Source organism: Pseudoliparis swirei, chromosome 6 (assembly GCF_029220125.1).
Source record: "Pseudoliparis swirei isolate HS2019 ecotype Mariana Trench chromosome 6, NWPU_hadal_v1, whole genome shotgun sequence".
Classification (NCBI taxonomy): domain Eukaryota; kingdom Metazoa; phylum Chordata; class Actinopteri; order Perciformes; family Liparidae; genus Pseudoliparis; species Pseudoliparis swirei.
The window spans coordinates 2,756,910-2,781,772 of record NC_079393.1 but is presented as its reverse complement, the minus strand read 5'-3'; the positions used below and the strand labels follow the sequence as shown (position 1 = coordinate 2,781,772).

General features: G+C 44.9%; 1 protein-coding gene and 1 long non-coding RNA gene across 3 annotated transcripts in view; both read left to right on the top strand.

Annotated features, from left to right (window-relative positions):
* The window catches only part of LOC130195295 (probable E3 ubiquitin-protein ligase TRIML1), a 30,047-nt gene extending 5,447 nt beyond the window's left edge, over window positions 1–24,600 (top strand). Inside the window, exons 2-3 of one of the 2 annotated variants that reach the window (XM_056416746.1) lie at window positions 7,062–8,554; window positions 11,892–12,496. In XM_056416746.1, coding sequence (XP_056272721.1) covers window positions 7,071–8,554; window positions 11,892–12,051 — 1,644 coding nt within the window. In that variant the 5' untranslated portion in view covers window positions 7,062–7,070 and the 3' untranslated portion in view covers window positions 12,052–12,496. Of the gene's footprint in view, window positions 1–7,061; window positions 8,555–11,891; window positions 12,497–24,286 lie in introns of those variants that run through there. The other variant, XR_008832041.1, reaches the window with a different exon arrangement.
* LOC130195297 (uncharacterized) lies at window positions 10,796–11,444 on the top strand. Its single transcript, XR_008832043.1, has 3 exons — window positions 10,796–10,824; window positions 11,094–11,168; window positions 11,287–11,444. It is a non-coding gene; the product is annotated as an uncharacterized LOC130195297 (long non-coding RNA).
* Window positions 24,601–24,863: the final 263 nt, after the last annotated feature.

The following is a 24,863-nucleotide window of genomic DNA, read 5'->3' as shown; positions in this document are numbered from 1 at the left end:
GCTCTCTAGTGCAGTAATGTGGTACTACATGCTCTCTAGTGGGGTAATATGGTACTACACGCTCTCTAGTGGGGCAATATGGTACTACACACTCTCTAGTGGGGTAATATGGTACTACAAGCTCTCTAGTGGGGTAATGTGGTACTACATGCTCTCTAGTGGGGTAACATGGTACTACAAGCTCTCTAGTGGGGAAATATGGTACTACACGCTCTCTAGTGGGGTAATATGGTACTACACGCTCTCTAGTGGGGTAATATGGTACTACACGCTCTCTAGTGGGGTAATGTGGTACTACATGCTCTCTAGTGGGGTAACGTGGTACTACAAGCTCTCTAGTGGGGAAATATGGTACTACACGCTCTCTAGTGGGGTAATATGGTACTACACGCTCTCTAGTGGGGTAATATGGTACTACACGCTCTCTAGTGGGGTAATATGGTACTACACACTCTCTAGTGGGGTGATATGGTACTACAAGCTCTCTAGTGGGGTAATATGGTACTACACGCTCTCTAGTGGGGCAATATGGTACTACACACTCTCTAGTGGGGTAATATGGTACTACAAGCTCTCTAGTGGGGTAATGTGGTACTACATGCTCTCTAGTGGGGTAACATGGTACTACAAGCTCTCTAGTGGGGAAATATGGTACTACACGCTCTCTAGTGGGGTAATATGGTACTACACGCTCTCTAGTGGGGTAATATGGTACTACACGCTCTCTAGTGGGGCAATATGGTACTACAAGCTCTCTAGTGGGGTAATATGGTACTACAAGCTCTTTTTACTCAAAAAATGATAATACAAAATGTAGTTTTCCACATTTATTTACATGTATCTAGCATTATATTCAGATATTTCACTGCTTTTGTGAACCTATGACCTTTTTGGTAAACCAATTTCAAACACCAAAACAGTTGGTCCACATGAGTAAAGGTGTGTTTTCAGAAGAGATATGAAGATTTTTTTTAAATTGAACTTCAATTTTCAGCTTTAGGGCCATATTTTCTCTTTCCAGTTGTACCTGAGGACAATTGTGCCTCATTATATAGAGAGCTGAGACAATCCGTCCATTATTTTGTGGGGTTTAAAACAATTAGAAATTATTGAGCTTGATTATTTCGTTGGGTAATAATATGTTTTGAATGTTGAAAGTGATTCCATTGATCTTTTTCCAGTAAATGTTGATTACTTTAACTTTACACCTTCAATTGAAATGTATAAAAAACAGACGCAATCTCCAGGTTTAATAAATTACATTGCGTGTCCAAATGCTCCTGGCCCGGCCCCTCTGTCAGATTTTAGAACCGATTGTGGCCCGCAAGTAAAAAAGTTTGCCCACCCCTGGTCTAGTGTCACCCCGAGGTTCCTGGCAGTCAGGGTAGGGGCCAACACAGAGCTGTTGAAGGTGGTAGTCAGGTCATGGGTGGGGGAGCCTTTCCCTGGAAGGAATAGTAGCTCGGTCTTGTCAGGGTTGATCTTCAGGTGGTGAGCAGACATCCACTGAGAGATGTCGGTCAGACAGGCAGAGATTCGCGCCGCCACCCGTGTTTCGGCCGGTGGAAACGAGAAGATCAGTTGGGTGTCATCAGCATAGCTATGGTAGGAGAAGCCATGCGAACGAATGACAGAGCCGAGAGAATTTGTGTACAGAGAGAAGAGGAGGGGACCCAGGACGGAGCCCTGAGGAACCCCATAGTGAAAGGAAGAGGAGGGGACCCAGGGTGGAGCCTTGAGGAACCCCAGTAGTGAGAGGAAGAGGAGGGGACCCAGGACAGAGCCTTGAGGAACCCCATAGTGAGAGGACAAGGATCAGACACAGATCCTCTCCAAGTTACCCGGTAGGTGCGGTCGTTAAGGTAGGAAGAGAAAAGAGCGAGTGCAGTGCCTGAGATCCCCAGGTCCTGAAGAGAAGAGATAAGGATCTGGTGGTTCACGGTGTCAAATGCTGCAGAAAGGTCTAAGAGGATAAGGACACTTGATGGAGGCACTCCGTCCCGACCCAGAGGGATCAATCCACCGGTTTCCAGCAGAGCACCATGCCCTCACAGGGCTCCAGACTGCGACCAAATGGTCGCATTTTGCGCCTGAAATTAGACACAGTGCGAGTAAATTTGTCATCAACTCGCAAATGCGCGACCAGTAAATTAGCAGATTTTGTTGTTGTTGTTATTAAATATTTTTGTTGCTGACAAACTTGTTCTACACTTCAGCCCACTATAGTTAGCGGCAATGCCTGAATGACTGGTTTGCTAACCGACATTAACTCCAGAAGAAGAAGAAAGGAGACGAAAACAGAAGAAGAAGAAGGCTGGCCTGTGTGTGAGCGGGGGAATGATTGACAGCGGAAGGGGGTGACCACGGTTATAGGCTAATGTGTGAAAAGAGGCGGGTCTTGGGGGTTATCGCGCGAATCCAAAGATTTGACATAGCGGTGTCTCCTGTAAACAATGGACAATGGCGAAGCGGACTATCAGTTCGTACTTTCTTCCTAAACCTCATGATATAGAGAAGACAAATCCCGAGAATGAGTCCGACTCAGATTGTGAGGAAACGGTCGTGGCGAAAAAATGCAGAAAATTCAGCTTTGGCGATGAGTGGCTGCGCGAGTTCACCTGGCTGAGGTATTTCAGGGAGACCAATTCAATGAACTGTACATTCTGCTGTCGATTCCCACAACATGTGGGGAACGCGACATGTGCTGATAAGACTGGCACTACACAATTAAAACACGCTGATCAAACACAACGCCAGTCTGAAACATAAAATGTGCCGCGACCTGTGCAATGAAAGCTCCACTCCCAGTCTATTGAGAAGACAAGAGGCCACTCCCAGTCCATTTAGAAGACAAGAGGCTGCTAACCAGTGCGCCGAGGAGGCCGAATTGCTATTGAAGTTGAACACGGCGTATTTCATTGCCAAAGAAGAACTGCCTTTTACGGAATTTAAAGGCCAACTTGATCTACAAAGGAAGAATGGTGTCAAACTAAACGCAACATAAAATAACGACACAGCATGCACAGTGTGTTGGCATCATCGCAGATACACTGAAACGGAAGACGTACGAGAAGATTAAGGACGCTCCTTATCTGTCAATCATGATTGATGGGGACACGGATACGTCAACAAAAGAGTGTGAAATCATATATGCCAGGATCCTGCAACAAGGGAAACCAACAAATGTTTTGATTGGCCACATCGAAGTGCAACATGCACATGCTCAAGGTACGTTTTCTCTCAAATGATGTTTAAACTCAATACAGTAACTTCTGAAGAGTTCTCTGTTGTGAATGTTTTGCAGTTCATGAAGGCAAACAGGCACCATAATGATGAAGCCGTTAGGCTGGTGGTAGGACTAACACATAAATAATTGTGCACAATATGTGATTTCATTTTAAGGTGTATATGATGCCACCAAAGAGGCCTTCAAGAAACTAGGGACAGAAACAGGGTGGTTAGACAAGATGGTTGCCATGGGAGCTGACGGCGCAGCTGTCAATCTTGGGCATAAAGGAGGTGTAAGAGCCCTTCTCCAAGCTGAGGCAGGGGCTTTTATTGTCCCATTTCATTGCATGCCACATAGGTAGGTCAGGTGAACCATCAGGCTAAAGATAGGCTATTAAGCAATTATGTATGTTTGAATTTAAGTCGAATTAATTTTAATTGTAGGCTGGAGCTGGCAATGCTGTCAGTGCAAAGGAAAATTCCCATGGTGGATCATGTCTACAGTCTCCTCAACATGGTTTGGAAAACCTACCAGTACAGCAGCAAGTCTATGAGAGAGCTGCGAGCTCTTGGAGAGGAGCTGGGTGTGCATGTCGATGTACCAGGTAGTGTCAGTGGGACACGTTGGCTTGGACATGTAAACCGTGCCCTGCAAACCCGACTGAGACCTGGAGCTTGGCTGACTTGTTGAGCAAATTCAGCCTTCTTCTCCAAAGAAATGATGTCATTTTGCCTCGGGTAATGTTGAGATGTTAATAAGAATATTGTCCAACCTCGTTAAATCAGAGTACAAATTACAAATAGATCTCGTCATATATAGTTTTTCATATGTCAATGGAAAATATTTTACAGACTGTGAATGGGATTCAGAATCTTATTGCAACTGTTGAGGCCATGTCAGTGAGATGCAAGCCAGGTGGTCGGCTAGCAGAATTACTGGCAGACCTTCAGGCCCAGAGAAGACAACAAGATAGATAGATATATACTTTATTAATCCCCAAGGGGAAATTTGTCAGAGAGTGATGGTGAGGCTCACCCTTTGTACAAATATCAGGTGAGCAGTTATTATATTATTTTAGATTTGATTTATTTATTCATTTATTTTTAATATTTCTCTTAATGTTGAATCTTTTGTTAACGCAGGGGGTCACCATCAAAGGAGAAGTCTCTGGTCTGGGAGCAGATGGACTCTCAATGGAAAGCACACCTCAGCTGCAACGAGCAGTAAAAGCAACAGTAGAGGTTCAGCAGTCTACTTGGCAAGTGAAAACACAGTTCAATTTGTATATAATTATGACACATCTATTTTTCATTTAATCTCTCTTTCTCTTTGTTTTTTTTGATAGATGAAGGGTCCTCATTAGCAACAACGAGGGCAGTGAGGTCATTCAAAATATTAAATCACGATTCCTGGCCTGAACAAAGACATCTCCTGACAGATTATGGTGCAGAGGAGCTGGACTTCCTGCTGGACCACTTCTCCCCCATCCTAATGGTGCGTTCACACCGGACGCGTCGAAAAAATTCTCTACGCGTCTGACGCAGCAGTCTTGACGCGCGTCGAAAAAAGGGTGTTCACACCAGACGCGTCGGACGCGTCAGGGGCGGAGTCATAAATGGATCGAGGAACGACAGGACCGCAGCGTACTTCCACTTGTTAGTGGACTGAGCTGCACTCCCACTGCGCTTCTCGCTGCTCTCTCTCTCTTCTCTCTTTGATACGTGTCTCTGAGACTTTTCCACCTCCGGCGGCAGATCTCCTCTGCCATGAAACACATCTGCCGGCGGTTGGTTGATAGTAAAGTACAACAAATAGCGAGAATAAAAGCAAATACATACATTCAAAACTTACCAGGTAGTCCCACGGCTTCTCCGACCTTGTCCCACGCTTTATCTTTATCGCTCCGGTTTCGGGAAGCATAAAGAGTTGTATCGTAAAGTTCGGGGTGCCCACACAGCGACAATAATCTTTTCCTCCATTTTTTTCGACCGGCAGGACGATGACGAGCGGAGCTGCTCAACGCTGATTGGCTGACGCAACTATGACTCACGCGTCTTTGCTGCCAGAGTTGGGAAATTTGAACTCGCGCGTCAACGAGCTGCGTCTGTTCGCGCTGTTCGCTGAGTTCGCCCCGCGACAAACCCTCTGTTCGTGCTGCTTCAAACGCGTCTGACGCGCTGCTCGCTGGAAAATACGCAGCTTCGACGCAGCTTTGCATTGACTTAACATGTAATCTCGACGCGCGTCAAAATTTTGACGCGTCCGGTGTGAACACACCATAACAAGGTTAGTAGTTCTTATCAATGATCATGACAACATATAAACATTATAACACAGAACAGCATTTCAAACATTTACCTTGATCCTACAGAAACTTAATTTGATCATGTTTTCCTTTCACTATTTTTAGAAATGGCTGTGATACCAAGCTGGCAAGAGAGGAGTATCAGTCGATGAAAATTGTCATTGTTACAAACTACATGGACAAGTCATACCATGCCCTGTGGGGGAGGATGTTGACCACAATGCCGTTCTGCTCCGACTACAAAGTAAATATGATATTCTCATTAATTTAATTGGCATATGACTTTTTGATTGACTGAAACCTAAACTATTCTTCCATTCTTTGTAGAACATCCTCCATCTTGTACACATGATGCTTGCACTCCCAGTGTCTTCTGCTGTGTGCGAGAGAGGATTCTCTTCCCAGAAGAGGATGAAGTCAGATGTCAGGGGGTCTCTTCATGTGGACACTGTTGAGGACTTAATCAGAATTAGTATGGAGGGACCGAACATCGATGATTTTGATGCCAAAGAGGCTGTTGACATGTGGCTCAATCAGGCTCAACGTACAAGGAGGCCTAATGACAAGGGCTGGCCAACACAAGCACCTTCTCCCCCACCAAGGGGGGATCTTTTGTGGGAAGTGTTAATGCACAAGTTATGTCTACAACTTGTTCTGTTGTTGTCAGGAGAGCATAAATATTCATTTTGTATTTTTAAGCTGTATAACTGGTGTATGTTATTAAAACTATTGCACAAGTTTATAAGATTGTATATTGTCAAATTATTTATCAGTAATACAGTAAAAATGATGGGGAAACTTTGCAAGTCGATTTATAGTGTGCGCCCCTAAATTTTCTGCTTGCGCCCCTAAAACGTTAAGTTAGGGGCCACTGTGCTCCTAGTAAAAAAAGTTAGTCTGGAGCCCTGCCTCAGATTTGGAGGTGCTGACTCTCATGCCCGGTGCTTCGCACTCGGCTGGAAACGCTCCAGTGAAAGATCGGAAGTCACGGTCCGGCTGCAGGCGTACAACGACCGGATAGCCAGTTTCAATGAGTCCGGCACCCCGTACTCCTGCAGCCCCCCCGATTAAACCCCTGAGGGACCCGGTTTAGAGCCTTCTCTAGGTCCACAAAGCACATGTAGACTGGTTGGGCAAACTCCCAGGACCCCTCCAGTAGTCTCGGAGGGTAAAGAGCTGGTCCACAGTCCCACGACTGGGACGGAATCCACACCGCTGGTCTTGAATCTGAGCCCTGTTTCCCTGACCTGGGCAAGGTGGCTATAGTCCATTTGCCGCTATCGATCAGGTTTATTATATAAAAATCTAACAATTACATTATAATGCATTAATATTTAATTGAACTATCCAAGATCTGATTAGAATTCAAATCTCTACCTGAAGTAAATGTAAGTACATTGTGCCGATGATGCTTCTCTGTCACCCGTTACTTCATTTGAATGCAGGACCTTTACTGTGCGCTATTTATAGTTTTGCTGTTAGTTAATACATAATAACAGTTTTATTTCCCCCTCTTGTTGTCCTCAGACTGTAGACATGTCTGCTGCCAGCTGTCAGCTGACTGAGGATCAGTTCCTGTGCTCCATCTGTCTGGATGTGTTCACTGATCCAGTCACCATACCATGTGGACACAACTTCTGTAAAGCCTGCATCACTCAACACTGGAACGTCAATGTCCCCGATCGGTGTTCCAACTGTAAGAAGCTTTTCTCCACCAGACCTGAGCTGCAGGTCAACACCTTCATCTCTGAGATGGCTGCTCAGTTCAGACAGGCAGCTCAACAGGAAGCCAGCAGCAGCAGCTCAGAGCAACAAGCTGCCAAACCAGGAGAAGTTCCCTGTGACGGCTGCACTGGAACCAAACTGAAGGCCCTGAAGTCCTGCCTGGTGTGTCTGGAGTCCTACTGTGAGACTCACCTGGAGGGTCACCTGACAAGACCAGGTCTGAAGAGACATCAGCTGATGGACCCCGTGGAGAACCTGGAAGGCTGGATGTGCCTGAAGCACAATAAACCTCTGGAGCTGTTCTGTCAGACCGACCTGACGTGTGTCTGCATGCTCTGCACTGTTCTAGACCACAAGAACCACCATGTTGTTCCTCTGGAAGAAGGATATGAAGGAAAGAAGGCCGAGATGAAGAAGACTGTGGCTGAAACCAAGGAGATGATCCAGAAGAGACGCCTGAAGATCCAGGAGCTCAAACACTCGGTGCAGCTCAGTGAGGAACAAGCAGACAGAGAGATAGCAGGTGGTGTTCAGGTCTTGACCGCTCTGAAGGAGTCTGTTGAGAGAAGCCAGGCCGAGCTCATCCTCACGATCAAAGAGAAGCACAGAAACACAGAGAAACAGGCTGAAGGCTTCATCCAAGAGCTGGAACAGGAACTCTGTGAGCTGGAGAAGAGAAGCACTGAGGTGGAGCAGCTCTCACGCTCTGAAGACCACCTCCACCTCCTCCAGAGCCTCAGGACCCTGAAGGCTGCTCCACCCACCAAGAACTGGACCGGAGTCAGAGTCCGTCCACCTTCCTATGAGGGGACAGTGATGAGAGCTGTGAAGCAGCTGGAGGAGACGCTCAGCAAACAGATGAAGAAGCTGTTTGAGGGCGAGATGAAGAGGGTCCAGCAGTCTGCAGTGGATGTGACTCTTGATCCTGATTCAGCACATCCTGAACTCATCCTGTCTGATGATGGAAAACAAGTTAAACTTGGTGATGTACAGAAGAATCTTCCAGACAACCCAGAGAGATTTGATACTTGTGTTAATGTCTTAGCAAAGCAGAGTTTCTCTTCAGGAAGATCTTACTACGAGGTTCAGGTTGAAGGAAAGACTAAGTGGGATTTAGGAGTGGTGAGAGAGTCCATCAACAGGAAGGGACACATCACAACGACTCCTCAGAAAGGTTTCTGGTTGATATGGTTGAGGAATGAGAATGAGTACTCAGCTCTTGTTGCCCCTTCAGTCCGTCTCTCTCTGAGGTCTCGGCCTCAGAAGGTGGGGGTGTTGGTGGATTATGAGGAGGGTCTGGTCTCCAGTGTTGTGCACGAACGCGTTCAATGAACGATCGTTCATGAACGCGCTCTTTTTTTGCCCGAACGGGAACTGAACGTTTCATTTTACCGATTGATGAACGTTTAGAGAACGCGTTCGTTCTGGTGCTCTTGAACGCCGCTCATTCATAGTTCATATTCGTTCACGAGGTTGCCAGATTTTCTCAGAACCCCCCAGGCGAAAACCAGTTAAAACTCACCGAAAACGTAGGATGAAAACAACCCAAACTGGCCACCCACTCTCATACCTGTCGCACTAACAAATACGTCATCAAATCGCGTCACATAGATGGAGTTAGCACGGATGAAAATGGATGAAGACAGCGCCTGACGCTTACGCCTATTTAAAAGACTTTTATACAAAATCGGAACTGACCCAGACAACAAAAACTTAACGTTTGCTTGTAAACAATGCCCGCCTGGTTTACAGAAGAGAGTGAGGACATCGACGTCATCCACAGCAAACCTCAAGCGGCACATTGAGCTAAAGCACCCGGCTAGCCTAGCAAGGCGTGCGTGTTTATTAAAAAACACAACAGCAACTGCGAGCCAGAGCAGTTCTAATGTCCCACACAGATGGCATTAACCATTCAGTAGCGGCTCCGGTTTCTGTGTCACCCAACCGCAGCTGGACAACTTGGTGATGCAGTATATTATCGGAGACCTGCAGCCTTTGAGCAAAGTTGAGCCAGCTTTCATCAACTTAATTAAGGGGTTGCAGCCATCCAAAAAGGTGCCATCAAGAAAAAAAGTACAGACACTGTTGAACAAGAAATATAAAGAAAACATATGTGAACTTAAGGCTAAACTCTCTGATGTCGAAGTTGTGTGCACAACAGCAGATTGCTGGTCAGCTGTGAATAAATCATTCATGGGCATCACTATCCACTGGTTAAACAAATATGATGTTTCTGAGAGACACTCTGCAGTACTGGCATGCCGGCGGATTAAAGGAGCACATACACATGATGTATTGGCAAAAGTATTGTCAGATGTCAACAAAGAATTTAAAATACACAACAAGGTTGTGTGTACAGTAACAGACAATGCTGCAAATTTTGTCAAGGCGTTCAACTGTTTTGGGATGGATGTTGTTCATGACACTGAAGAGCCAGAGACTGTTGGAAGTGAAGATAGTGAACCAGAGTCAGCTGCTGCTGCTGCCAGTGAGAGCTCAGACGAAGATGACCAGATGGAGCCTGAGCCTCTCAGATCTGAATCATCCTTCTCCCCTCACAGAAGGTGCATGGCTCACACCTGAATCTAGTGGCCAAAGATACCGAAAAGGTAACTGAAAACGCTACAAAGCAATGTCAAGGGCTGTTTTTTGAAGCATCTGCTCTGTGGAACAGGGTTAAGCGGAGTCCAAAGGCTTCTGATACTGTGGAGGAAAAGATTGGGATTGGCTTTGTTGTGCCAAATGACACAAGATGGAACTCTGTATTTCTGGCCATGGAGCGACTGTCTCGCATTGCAACATTAACTACGAAGGCAGAAATGAATGTGGCTGTCACCTCTGCAAATGATGCAACTCCCCTACATGAAGAGCTGATCCTGCACACTGTGAGTGATGAGTTTGGCTTTCGTCGATTCTCACCAGATGAAGTCAACTTCATACACAATTTTGTAGATGTAATGAGGCCTTTGGCACTCGCACTGAACATCCTCCAAGCAGAGAAGAACATCTATCTTGGGTACCTGGCTCCAACCATTGTACAACTGCAATGTCATATGAATGACCTGTTGGATGAGAGCATGAAACCCACTGCTGCAGAAGGTCTCATTACATGCCGTCCCTTATAAAGAGCATCTTGCAGTCACTGAGCACAAGGCTGGCAGGTCTTCTCGAGAAGAGGAGCACATACTGTCTGCTATGCTGATGCCAAGATTCAAGGAGACTGGGTCCAAGATGAGGAGAAAAGGATACAGTACAGATTGATGCTGAAACGAGAATTTCAAAGCTTCCACTCTGATGACTCGATGCAAGAGACTCAGGTCAATCCCCATCCAGTGGTGAAAGTGACAAGAAAGATCCTGCAGTTTCATTCTTTAAGTTTAACAAACACGCTCTGCAGGTTTCTCGGAAAACTGAAGTGGACACTTATTTGGATGCCCCAACCACAGATGGGTTGGACGAATACATGACATTTCCAAAACTGAAAAGGCTGTTCCTAAAATACAACACTGCACTGCCCTCAAGTGCACCAGTAGAGACTCTTCAGCATCGGTGGTCAAATATTCAGGTAGGGATGAACTGTGATTATATTCCATAATTACTATGCTTTAGTAATAATAATAACAGTAAATATCCATCCTCAGTCAGTCATTGTTCTGTCTTGGTGATATCATTCTAAAGCTTATGCAGCAAATAGTAATTGTGGTTTTCAATATAAAATGTCAGCCAAATTATTGTAGTGATTGCATCAGTACACAATTCCTTTAATACATATTACTGTTACTATTTTTGCCACAATAATGATGATGTTAAAAATTCTTATTTAATCTCATTCAGACCCAGGAGAAACCGGCTGGGAGATGCAAACTTTGAGAGGCAGCTGATCTTGAATGCTAACAAAAAGATTTGAAGGTATTTGTTGTGACCTGTTTTTTGGGCTATAGAAGTACAATGTATTGCCAATGGAGATGTGTATATGGATGTGCAGAGGCTAGCTGCATACAAATAACAGCCTTTCTTGTTTTTGCAGGAAGAAAGAAACCGCAGATCCACCATTGCTTTCTTTAGGTCACTTTTCAGTATAACTGAAATGGAATTTGGAAAATGATTTGAAATGAAAAAACATTTGCATCTTAAAGGACTATAGTCTTGTTTTTGTTTTCATAATAAAGACCATTCAAGCAGCAAGTTTTTCCTCACGTTTTTGAGAATATACAGTAGGGCTGAAAGCTGCAGGTGCCATTAATGTGGACTGAATGGGTGGCAACAAAGCGTTAGGGAAATGACAGTATTTTGAGGGCTGTCGCTTCAATGCTAATATAAACCCTGGTTATAGATAAGGATTCAAAATTGGATACGAATATGAATCTGACACATAGTTTCAATGTTAAAACTGATAAACAATAATTGCTGTCTGTGGTTCTCTACGGCCGTGGCGGCAATAATGTGGACAAATAATAGCTCCCAGCAAAATGTTAAAAAAAAGAACTAAAAAGAACTAAATAGTTCATTTTTGAAACCATGAACTTTAGTTCATATTTTTGAAATATGAACTATGAACTGAACTAGTTCATTTTAAAATGTGTGAACTGAACTTTGAACTAGTTCATTTTCTACGTGAACTTTCCCAACACTGCTGGTCTCCTTCTATGACGTAGATGCTGCAGCTCTTATCTTCTCCTTTACTGGCTACTGCTTCACTGAGAAACTCGTCCCATACTTTAGTCCATGTCGTAATGAAGGAGGTCTAAACTCTGCTCCTCTGGTCATCTCTCCTGTCGACCACACGCAGTAGAACTACCACTGGATTCCCTCCAGAGAGATCCACCTTCCTCTAATACAATAATGTCTGTTAATTGGTGATTCGTACAGTGTGTCGTGTTTATTATTTTTCTATGAATATTTCTTTGATTTGTATCACCTCTCACAACTAAAACACCAGTTTTATGTATTTAGTTACTGAAGACCAGTTCATGAATGAGACTGACAGAACTTTGCTTTTCTCTTTCCTTTGAAGTAAAACAATACAAAGTCACAATGTGTTCAGCTTTGTTTCTTAAGATATCACAGATAGATCAAAGAACTGATGGTGTTTCTAATGACACCAAATCACGTGGTTAAAACACCATCAGCTGACTGACACCCCATCACATGTCAGATACATGTTCTGTCAGATCATGTGCTGATGGTTCAGGCTGGGCGTGAGCACTGAACCAGGGCTCCCAGTTAGTGGAGAATACACAAGCTGTGAGGGCGCCCTCTAGAGGAGCTCATGACACACTGCAGCCTGTGTTCATAGTATTACTTAATATATTCAACCTGGTTCATAGTATAACTTTATTAACATAAACAACCTGGTTCATAGTATAACTTAATATAAACAACCTGGTTCATAGTATAACTTTATTAATATAAACAACCTGGTTCATAGTATAACTTTATTAATATAAACAACCTGGTTCATAGTATTACTTTATATATACAACCTGGTTCATAGTATAACTTTATTACAGGTTTTTTTCAATCGCTCACAAGCGCTTACCCATACTTCAGATACTTTTTCTAAACTCTTAACGCAGACTCAAACCTACAAAGCACAATTGGCCAAATGGATAATTTTCTTCTCAAAAGCACATTATATTAAATATATACTAACTCTTCATTTCAAAATAGAACACATCTTTCTCTGCAGACACTAACTTTACCAAAACACTGGAAATCTGACTCAAAATGAAATTATTCTGTCAAAGAATTACTCTTGTTTTCAATTCACAAGCTCCTTCCAGTCAATCAAAGTCCACCAGGTTTCAAAACACTGGCTGTTGCAGACATTACAAAAACTGCAGAGACTTTTATGTTTCAGTTTTACAGGTATTTGCATGCAAAACATGTAATCCACTGTTTTTACACTACATGTCTTGGTTGGGAACTGTATGTCCACATGTAATGTCCACATGTAATGTTCACATGCAAAAGCATTCCAGTAAAAAACTAATCAGTTTTTTTCTCCTTACTGTTTACTACAGGAGGTTCAATATAAATACTGTTTACAGTCTGATGGAACAGAAACAGTTTGACAGTATTGCTGACAGTGAACAAAATATCCAAGAAACCCACAAGAGCTTCTGAACAAAAACACAACGGCAACAAGTCCAGATAAAAAGGGGGGAACTATTGTTCCTTTAAAAAAGTTACAGTAAATCCAAACTGTTTATTTATTTATATATTTATTTTACAAATAAACTATGTTTTGGGGCAACGGCTGCAATAGATGATTGAACAACATCCGGTTGGTCAATGTAGGCGGTGTCTGAGTGATCAACTTCTCAACCGGTCATAATCAAAATGTAAATTCTAATCCAAAACTTGCTAAAACATATTTCCCCAAAACATTCCAAACTTACCGACCAACAGGAGGAGATGGGGAATCAATTGTTTGTTTATTATCAGCTGAGATATATTGTTTTATAACTGATATCATTGCAGAACAGGTTTTTAGACTATCCAATGTTTGGAATATTGTGTTTGCCATTGTGGGATGTTGTGTGTTAACATTCGTGAATAATACAAAAACAATCCATAATTTTGTTGGGAGGTATCGATTGTCTGTGAAGAAAATGTAAGCATTGTGGAAATGTGTTCACTGACTGCATATTGTGTGAAAACGACATGAAATGTGTGAATGGTACGGCCACAAAACACAACAATGCTGTGCTAATTGTCTTTAGAGTTTTGAAAATGTGACACTGACTGGACAAACGCTTGGTAGGGCCTGAAAAAAACTATCATATAAAAAACCTTGTTCGCAGTCTAACTTTATTAACATAAACAACCTGGTTCACTTTATCATGTGTATCTACCATAGGGGCATCTAAGAGGGCACTTTATCATGTGTATCTACCATAGGGCATCTAAGAGGGCACTTTATCATGTGTATCTACCATAGGGGCATCTAAGAGGGCACTTTGTCATGTGTATCTACCATAGGGGCATCTAAGAGGGCACTTTGTCATGTGTATCTACCATAGGGGCATCTAAGAGGGCACTTTGTCATGTGTATCTACCATAGGGGCATCTAAGAGGGCACTTTGTCATGTGTATCTACCATAGGGGCATCTAAGAGGGCACTTTGTCATGTGTATCTACCATAGGGGCATCTAAGAGGGCACTTTGTCATGTGTATCTACCATAGGGGCATCTAAGAGGGCACTTTGTCATGTGTATCTACCATAGGGGCATCTAAGAGGGCACTTTGTCATGTGTATCTACCATAGGGGCATCTAAGAGGGCACTTTGTCATGTGTATCTACCATAGGGGCATCTAAGAGGGCACTTTGTCATGTGTATCTACCATAGGGGCATCTAAGAGGGCACTTTGTCATGTGTATCTACCATAGGGGCATCTAAGAGGGCACTGTGTCATGTGTATCTACCATAGAGGCATCTAAGAGGGCACTTTGTCATGTGTATCTACCATAGGGGCATCTAAGAGGGCACTTTGTCATGTGTATCTACCATAGGGGCATCTAAGAGGGCACTTTGTCATGTGTATCTACCATAGGGGCATCTAAGAGGGCACTTTGTCATGTGTATCTACCATAGGGGCATCTAAGAGGGCACTTTGTCATGTGTATCTACCATAGGGGCATCTAAGAGGGCACTATGTCATGTGTATCTACCATAGGGGCATCTAAGAGGGCACTTTGTCATGTGTATCTACCATAGGGGCATCTAAGAGGGCACTTTGTCATGTGTATCTACCATAGGGGCATCTAAGAGGGCACTTTGTCATGTGTATCTACCATAGGGGCATCTAAGAGGGCACTTATTCATGTGTATCTACCATAGGGGCATCTAAGAGGGCACTGTCATGTGTATCTACCATAGGGGCAATCTAAGAGGGCACTTTGTCATGTGTATCTACCATAGGGGCATCTAAGAGGGCACTATGTCATGTGTATCTACCATAGGGGCATCTAAGAGGGCACTTTGTCATGTGTATCTACCATAGGGGCATCTAAGAGGGCACTTTGTCATGTGTATCTACCATAGGGGCATCTAAGAGGGCACTTTGTCATGTGTATCTACCATAGGGGCATCTAAGAGGGCACTTTATCATGTGTATCTACCATAGGGGCATCTAAGAGGGCACTTTGTCATGTGTATCTACCATAGGGGCATCTAAGAGGGCACTGTCATGTGTATCTACCATAGGGGCATCTAAGAGGGCACTTTGTCATGTGTATCTACCATAGGGGCATCTAAGAGGGCACTTTGTCATGTGTATCTACCATAGGGGCATCACAGGGCACTTTGTCATGTGTATCTACCATAGGGGCATCTAAGAGGGCACTTTGTCATGTGTATCTACCATAGGGGCATCTAAGAGGGCACTATGTCATGTGTATCTACCATAGGGGCATCTAAGAGGGCACTTTGTCATGTGTATCTACCATAGGGGCATCTAAGAGGGCACTTTGTCATGTGTATCTACCATAGGGGCATCTAAGAGGGCACTTTGTCATGTGTATCTACCATAGGGGCATCTAAGAGGGCACTTTGTCATGTGTATCTACCATAGGGGCATCTAAGAGGGCACTTTATCATGTGTATCTACCATAGGGGCATCTAAGAGGGCACTGTGTCATGTGTATCTACCATAGGGGCATCTAAGAGGGCACTTTGTCATGTGTCTCTACCATAGAGGCATCTAAGAGGGCACTTTATCATGTGTCTCTACCATAGGGCATCTAAGAGGGCACTGTGTCATGTGTATCTACCATAGGGGCATCTAAGAGGGCACTGTGTCATGTGTATCTACCATAGGGCATTTAAGAGGGCACTTTATCATGTGTCTCTACCATAGAGCATCTAAGAGGGCACTTTGTCATGTGTATCTACCATAGGGGCATCTAAGAGGGCACTTTGTCATGTGTATCTACCATAGGGGCATCTAAGAGGGCACTTTGTCATGTGTATCTACCATAGGGGCATCTAAGAGGGCACTTTGTCATGTGTATCTACCATAGGGGCATCTAAGAGGGCACTTTATCATGTGTATCTACCATAGGGGCATCTAAGAGGGCACTTTATCATGTGTATCTACCATAGGGCATCTAAGAGGGCACTTTGTCATGTGTATCTACCATAGGGGCATCTAAGAGGGCACTTTGTCATGTGTATCTACCATAGGGGCATCTAAGAGGGCACTTTATCATGTGTATCTACCATAGGGGCATCTAAGAGGGCACTATGTCATGTGTATCTACCATAGGGGCATCTAAGAGGGCACTTTGTCATGTGTATCTACCATAGGGGCATCTAAGAGGGCACTTTGTCATGTGTATCTACCATAGGGGCATCTAAGAGGGCACTGTGTCATGTGTATCTACCATAGAGCCATCTAAGAGGGCACTTTGTCATGTGTATCTACCATAGGGGCATCTAAGAGGGCACTTTGTCATGTGTATCTACCATAGGGGCATCTAAGAGGGCACTTTGTCATGTGTATCTACCATAGGGGCATCTAAGAGGGCACTATGTCATGTGTATCTACCATAGGGCATCTAAGAGGGCACTTTGTCATGTGTATCTACCATAGGGGCATCTAAGAGGGCACTTTATCATGTGTATGTACCATAGGGCATCTAAGAGGGCACTTTGTCATGTGTATCTACCATAGGGGCATCTAAGAGGGCACTGTGTCATGTGTATCTACCATAGGGGCATCAGAGGGCACTGTGTCATGTGTATCTACCATAGGGGCATCTAAGAGGGCACTGTGTCATGTGTATCTACCATAGGGGCATCTAAGAGGGCACTTTGTCATGTGTATCTACCATAGGGGCATCTAAGAGGGCACTTTGTCATGTGTATCTACCATAGGGGCATCTAAGAGGGCACTGTGTCATGTGTATCTACCATAGAGCCATCTAAGAGGGCACTTTGTCATGTGTATCTACCATAGGGGCATCTAAGAGGGCACTTTGTCATGTGTATCTACCATAGAGGCATCTAAGAGGGCACTTTGTCATGTGTATCTACCATAGAGGCATCTAAGAGGGCACTTTGTCATGTGTATCTACCATAGGGGCATCTAAGAGGGCACTGTGTCATGTGTATCTACCATAGGGGCATCTAAGAGGGCACTATGTCATGTGTATCTACCATAGGGGCATCTAAGAGGGCACTTTATCATGTGTATCTACCATAGGGGCATCTAAGAGGGCACTTTGTCATGTGTATCTACCATAGGGGCATCTAAGAGGGCACTTTGTCATGTGTATCTACCATAGGGGCATCTAAGAGGGCACTTTGTCATGTGTATCTACCATAGGGGCATCTAAGAGGGCACTTTGTCATGTGTATCTACCATAGGGGCATCTAAGAGGGCACTTTATCATGTGTATCTACCATAGAGGCATCTAAGAGGGCACTTTGTCATGTGTATCTACCATAGAGGCATCTAAGAGGGCACTTTATCATTTGTATCTACCATAGGGCATCTAAGAGGGCACTGTGTCATGTGTATCTACCATAGGGGCATCTAAGAGGGCACTATGTCATGTGTATCTACCATAGGGGCATCTAAGAGGGCACTTTATCATGGGTATCTACCATAGGGGCATCTAAGAGGGCACTATGTCATGTGTATCTACCATAGGGGCATCTAAGAGGGCACTTTGTCATGTGTATCTACCATAGAGGCATCTAAGAGGGCACTTTGTCATGTGTATCTACCATAGGGGCATCTAAGAGGGCACTTTGTCATGTGTATCTACCATAGGGGCATCTAAGAGGGCACTTTATCATGTGTATCTACCATAGAGGCATCTAAGAGGGCACTTTATCATGTGTATCTACCATAGGGGCATCTAAGAGGGCACTGTCATGTGTATCTACCATAGGGGCAATCTAAGAGGGCACTATGTTATGTGTATCTACCATAGAGGCATCTAAGAGGGCACTATGTTATGTGTATATACCATAGAGGCATCTAAGAGGGCACTATGTCATGTGTATCTACCATAGAGGCATCTAAGAGGGCACTATGTTATGTGTATATACCATAGAGGCATCTAAGAGGGCACTATGTCATGTGTATCTACCATAGGGGCATCTAAGAGGGCACTATGTCATGTGTATCTACCATAGAGGCATCTAAGAGGGCACTGTGTCATGTGTATATACCATAGAGGCATCTAAGAGGGCACTATGTCATGTGTATCTACCATAGGGGCATCTAAGAGGGCACTTTATCATGTGTATCTACCATAGGGCATCTAAGAGGGCACTTTATCATGTGTATCTACCATAGTGGCATCTAAGAGGGCACTATGTCATGTGTATCTACCATAGGGGCATCTAAGAGGGCACTTTATCATGTGTATCTACCATAGAGGCATCTAAGAAGGCACTATGTCATGTGTATCTACCATAGAGGCATCTAAGAGGGCACTTTGTCATGTGTATCTACCATAGAGGCATCTAAGAGGGCACTGTGTCATGTGTATCTACCATAGTGGCATCTAAGAGGGCACTATGTCATGTGTATCTACCATAGGGGCATCTAAGAGGGCACTATGTCATGTGTATCTACCATAGATGCATCTAAGAGGGCACTTTATCAATTGTATCTACCATAGGGGCATCTAAGAGGGCACTGTGTCATGTGTATCTACCATAGAGCCATCTAAGAGGGCACTTTGTCATGTGTATCTACCATAGAGGCATCTAAGAGGGCACTTTATCATGTGTATCTACCATAGGGCATCTAAGAGGGCACTGTGTCATGTGTATCTACCATAGGGGCATCTAAGAGGGCACTATGTCATGTGTATCTACCATAGGGGCATCTAAGAGGGCACTTTATCATGGGTATCTACCATAGGGCATCTAAGAGGGCACTATGTTATGTGTATCTACCATAGGGGCATCTAAGAGGGCACTTTGTCATGTGTATCTACCATAGGGGCATCTAAGAGGGCACTTTGTCATGTGTATCTACCATAGGGGCATCTAAGAGGGCACTTTGTCATGTGTATCTACCATAGGGGCATCTAAGAGGGCACTATGTCATGTGTATCTACCATAGGGGCATCTAAGAGGGCACTTTGTCATGTGTATCTACCATAGAGGCATCTAAGAGGGCACTTTATCATGTGTATCTACCATAGGGGCATCTAAGAGGGCACTATGTCATGTGTATCTACCATAGGGGCATCTAAGAGGGCACTTTGTCATGTGTATCTACCATAGAGGCATCTAAGAGGGCACTTTATCATGTGTATCTACCATAGAGGCATCTAAGAGGGCACTATGTCATGTGTATCTACCATAGAGGCATCTAAGAGGGCACTGTGTCATGTGTATCTACCATAGTGGCATCTAAGAGGGCACTATGTCATGTGTATCTACCATAGGGGCATCTATCACCGACATCTTCAACACCTCCCTGGAGACATGCCACGTTCCAGCCTGCTTCAAGGCCTCCACCATCATCCCCGTCCCCAAAAAACCCAAGATCACAGGACTCAATGACTACAGGCCCGTCGCCCTGACCTCTGTGGTCATGAAGTCCTTTGAACGCTTGGTCCTGTCACACCTCAAGACCATCACCGACCCACTCCTGGACCCCCTGCAGTTCGCCTACAGAGCCAACAGGTCTGCAGACGACACAGTCAACATGGCCCTTCACTACATCCTCCAGCATCTGGACTCCCCAGGAACCTACGCCAGGATCCTGTTTGTGGACTTCAGCTCTGCTTTCAACACCATCATCCCGTCTCTGCTGCAGGACAAGCTCTCCCAGCTGCACGTGCCCGACTCCACCTGCAGGTGGATCACAGACTTCCTGACCGACAGGAAGCAGCACGTGAGGCTGGGGAAACACGTCTCAGGCTCCCGGATCACCAGCACCGGTTCCCCCCAAGGCTGTGTTCTTTCCCCTCTGCTGTTCTCCCTGTACACCAACAGCTGCACCTCCAGTCACCAGTCCGTCAAGCTCCTAAAGTTTGCGGATGACACCACCCTCATTGGACTCATCTCTGGTGGGGACGAGACCGCCTACAGGTGGGAGACTGACCACCTGGTGACCTGGTGCAGCCAGAACAACCTGGAGCTCAACGCTCTGAAGACAGTGGAGATGGTTGTGGATTTCAGGAGGAATGCAGCCCCACCCGCCCCTCTCATCCTGTGTGACTCCCCGACGCTGTGGAGTCCGTCCGCTTCCTGGGCTCCATCATCACCCAGGACCTCAAGTGGGAGCTGAACATCGGCTCCATCACCAAGAAGGCCCAGCAGAGGATGTTCTTCCTGAGGCAGCTGAGGAAATTCAACCTGCCAGGGAGAATGATGGTACAATTCTACACGGCCATCGTTGAGTCCATCATCTGCTCCTCCATCACCGTCTGGCACCCTGCAGCCAGAGCCAAAGACAAGTGCAGGCTGCAGAGCATCATCCGCTCGGCCGAGAGGGTTATCGGCTGCAATCTGCCTTCCCTCCAGGTCCTGTTCACTTCCAGGTCACTGAAGCGGGCCAGAAAGATTGTCGCTGACCCCTCCCACCCTGGACACTCCCTGTTCGAGTCCCTCCCCTCTGGGAGGAGGCTGCGGTCCATCAGGACAAAGACCTCCCGCCACACCAAAAGCTTTTTCCCATCGGCAGTCGGGCTCATCAATGGAACCCGGACTGACTGACTGTCACCCCCAGGACTCGTGTTGATTGTTGTTTGTCATGTTTGTCATGTCTAAATGTTGCACCTTCCGCCAAAAAAAATTCCTCGTTTGTGTAAACATTCCTGGCAATAAACCTGTTTCTGATTCTGATTCTGATTCTGAAGAGGGCACTTTATCATGTATATCTACCATAGGGGCATCTAAGAGGGCACTTTGTCATGTGTATCTACCATAGGGGCATCTAAGAGGGCACTTTGTCATGTGTATCTACCATAGGGGCATCTAAGAGGGCAATGTGTCATGTGTATCTACCATAGGGGCATCTAAGAGGGCACTTTGTCATGTGTATCTACCATAGGGGCATCTAAGAGGGCACTGTGTCATGTGTATCTACCATAGGGCATCTAAGAGGGCACTGTGTCATGTGTATCTACCATAGGGGCATCTAAGAGGGCACTTTGTCATGTGTATCTACCATAGGGGCATCTAAGAGGGCACTATGTCATGTGTCTCTACCATAGAGGCATCTTAGATGGCACTTTATCATGTGTATCTACCATAGGGGCATCTAGGGCACTTTGTCATGTGTATCTACCATAGTGGCATCAGAGGGCACTTTATCATGTGTATCTACCATAGGGGCATCAGAGGGCACTTTGTCATGTGTATCTACCATAGGGGCATCAGAGGGCACTTTATCATGTGTATCTACCATAGGGGCATCTAAGAGGGCACTTTGTCATGTGTATCTACCATAGGGGCATCTAAGAGGGCACTTTGTCATGTGTCTCTACCATAGAGGCATCTTAGATGGCACTTTATCATGTGTATCTACCATAGGGGCATCTAGGGCACTTTGTCATGTGTATCTACCATAGGGGCATCAGAGGGCACTTTATCATGTGTATCTATCATAGGGGCATCTAAGAGGGCACTTTGTCATGTGTATCTACCATAGTGGCATCTAAGAGGGCACTTTGTCATGTGTATCTACCATAGGGGCATCTAGGGCACTTTATCATGTGTATCTACCATAGGGGCATCTCAGAGGGCACTTTATCATGTGTCTTTACCATAGGGGCATCTATGAGGGCACTTTGTCATGTGTATCTACCATAGAGGCATCTAGGGCACTTTATCATGTGTATCTACCATAGGGGCATCTAAGAGGGCACTTTATCATGTGTCTCTACCATAGGGGCATCTAAGAGGGCACTTTGTCATGTGTATATACCATAGGGGCATCTAAGAGGGCACTATGTCATGTGTATCTACCATAGGGGCATCTTAGAGGGCACTTTGTCATGTGTATCTACCATAGGGGCATCTAAGAGGGCACTTTGTCATGTGTATCTACCATAGGGGCATCTAAGAGGGCACTATGTCATGTGTATCTACCATAGGGGCATCTAAGAGGGCACTTTATCATGTGTATCTACCATAGAGGCATCTAAGAGGGCACTTTGTCATGTGTATCTACCATAGGGGCATCTAAGAGGGCACTTTGTCATGTGTATCTACCATAGAGGCATCTAAGAGGGCACTTTGTCATGTGTATCTAAGAGGGCACTTTATCATGTGTCTCTACCATAGAGCATCTAAGAGGGCACTTTGTCATGTGTATCTACCATAGGGGCATCTAAGAGGGCACTTTGTCATGTGTATCTACCATAGGGGCATCTAAGAGGGCACTTTGTCATGTGTATCTACCATAGGGGCATCTAAGAGGGCACTTTGTCATGTGTATCTACCATAGGGGCATCTAAGAGGGCACTTTGTCATGTGTATCTACCATAGGGGCATCTTAGAGGGCACTTTGTCATGCGTATCTACCATAGGGGCATCTAAGAGGGCACTGTGTCATGTGTATCTACCATAGGGGCATCTTAGAGGGCACTTTGTCATGTGTATCTACCATAGGGGCATCTAAGAGGGCACTTTGTCATGTGTATCTACCATAGGGGCATCTAAGAGGGCACTATGTCATGTGTCTCTACCATAGAGGCATCTAAGAGGGCACTTTATCATGTGTCTCTACCATAGGGGCATCTAAGAGGGCACTTTATCATGTGTCTCTACCATAGGGGCATCAGAGGGCACTTTATCATGTGTCTCTACCATAGGGGCATCTAAGAGGGCACTTTGTCATGTGTATCTAAGAGGGCACTTTGTCATGTGTCTCTACCATAGGGGCATCTAAGAGGGCACTTTATCATGTGTCTCTACCATAGGGGCATCAGAGGGCACTTTATCATTTGTCTCTACCATAGGGGCATCTAAGAGGGCACTTTGTCATGTGTATCTACCATAGGGGCATCTAAGAGGGCACTTTGTCATGTGTATCTACCATAGGGGCATCTAAGAGGGCACTTTATCATGTGTCTCTACCATAGGGGCATCTAAGAGGGCACTTTGTCATGTGTCTCTACCATAGGGGCATCTAAGAGGGCACTTTATCATGTGTCTCTACCATAGGGGCATCTTAGAGGGCACTTTGTCATGTGTCTCTACCATAGGGGCATCTAAGAGGGCACTTTGTCATGTGTCTCTACCATAGGGGCATCTAAGAGGGCACTTTATCATGTGTCTCTACCATAGGGGCATCAGAGGGCACTTTATCATTTGTCTCTACCATAGGGGCATCTAAGAGGGCACTTTGTCATGTGTCTCTACCATAGGGGCATCTAAGAGGGCACTTTATCATGTGTCTCTACCATAGGGGCATCTAAGAGGGCACTTTATCATGTGTCTCTACCATAGGGGCATCAGAGGGCACTTTATCATGTGTCTCTACCATAGGGGCATCTAAGAGGGCACTTTGTCATGTGTCTCTACCATAGGGGCATCTAAGAGGGCACTTTATCATGTGTCTCTACCATAGGGGCATCAGAGGGCACTTTATCATGTGTCTACCATAGGGGCATCTAAGAGGGCACTTTGTCATGTGTCTCTACCATAGGGGCATCTAAGAGGGCACTTTATCATGTGTCTCTACCATAGGGGCATCAGAGGGCACTTTATCATTTGTCTCTACCATAGGGGCATCTAAGAGGGCACTTTGTCATGTGTATCTACCATAGGGGCATCTAAGAGGGCACTTTGTCATGTGTATCTACCATAGGGGCATCTAAGAGGGCACTTTGTCATGCATATCTACCATAGGGGCATCTAAGAGGCACTTTATCATGTGTCTACCATAGGGGCATCTAAGAGGGCACTTTGTCATGTGTCTCTACCATAGGGGCATCTAAGAGGGCACTTTATCATGTGTATCTACCATAGGGGCATCTAAGAGGGCACTGTGTCATGTGTATCTACCATAGGGGCATTAACGACGCCTTGTTCCTTTGCAGATCCTCCTCCCACATGGAGTTCCACCTGCATCTGATCACAGATGGTGATCCGTATCATCTCCATCCAACTGGACTTCTCGTCGACGGGCGAGAAGGCCGACTGCGGAGCTCTCCGGATCCTATCTGGAAACTCCTTAAGTTGGAGGGGAAAGGGTCTATGCTGCTCGCTGCTCTTAACTTTTAATAATATACAAAGATTTTTTTTTGTAATCCTTCAAATGAAGGATACCTGTGACGAATGAACCACACCTATGACGTCATTGGTGTTTGTATTTGTAATGAAGGCTGAATTAAATAAATCATGATAACGTTCATATTATTGTTGAGTTGACTTTATGTGTTGAGTGGAATCAAAGTTACACAGAGTGCAGAATATTGTCTTTATTTAGAAATTATTCATTATTTTTTAGAAAACCAACCAATCCGATAAAAAACAAAGAAATTCATTCAAAACAAAAGTGAATTATAATTTAAGATAAAACTTTATTGATCCTTCTGTGGATTTCTGCAGCATCTCCATATTCACCAGCTGCGACACATCAATGATTATCATACAATATAATTAGGGCTGTGAAAC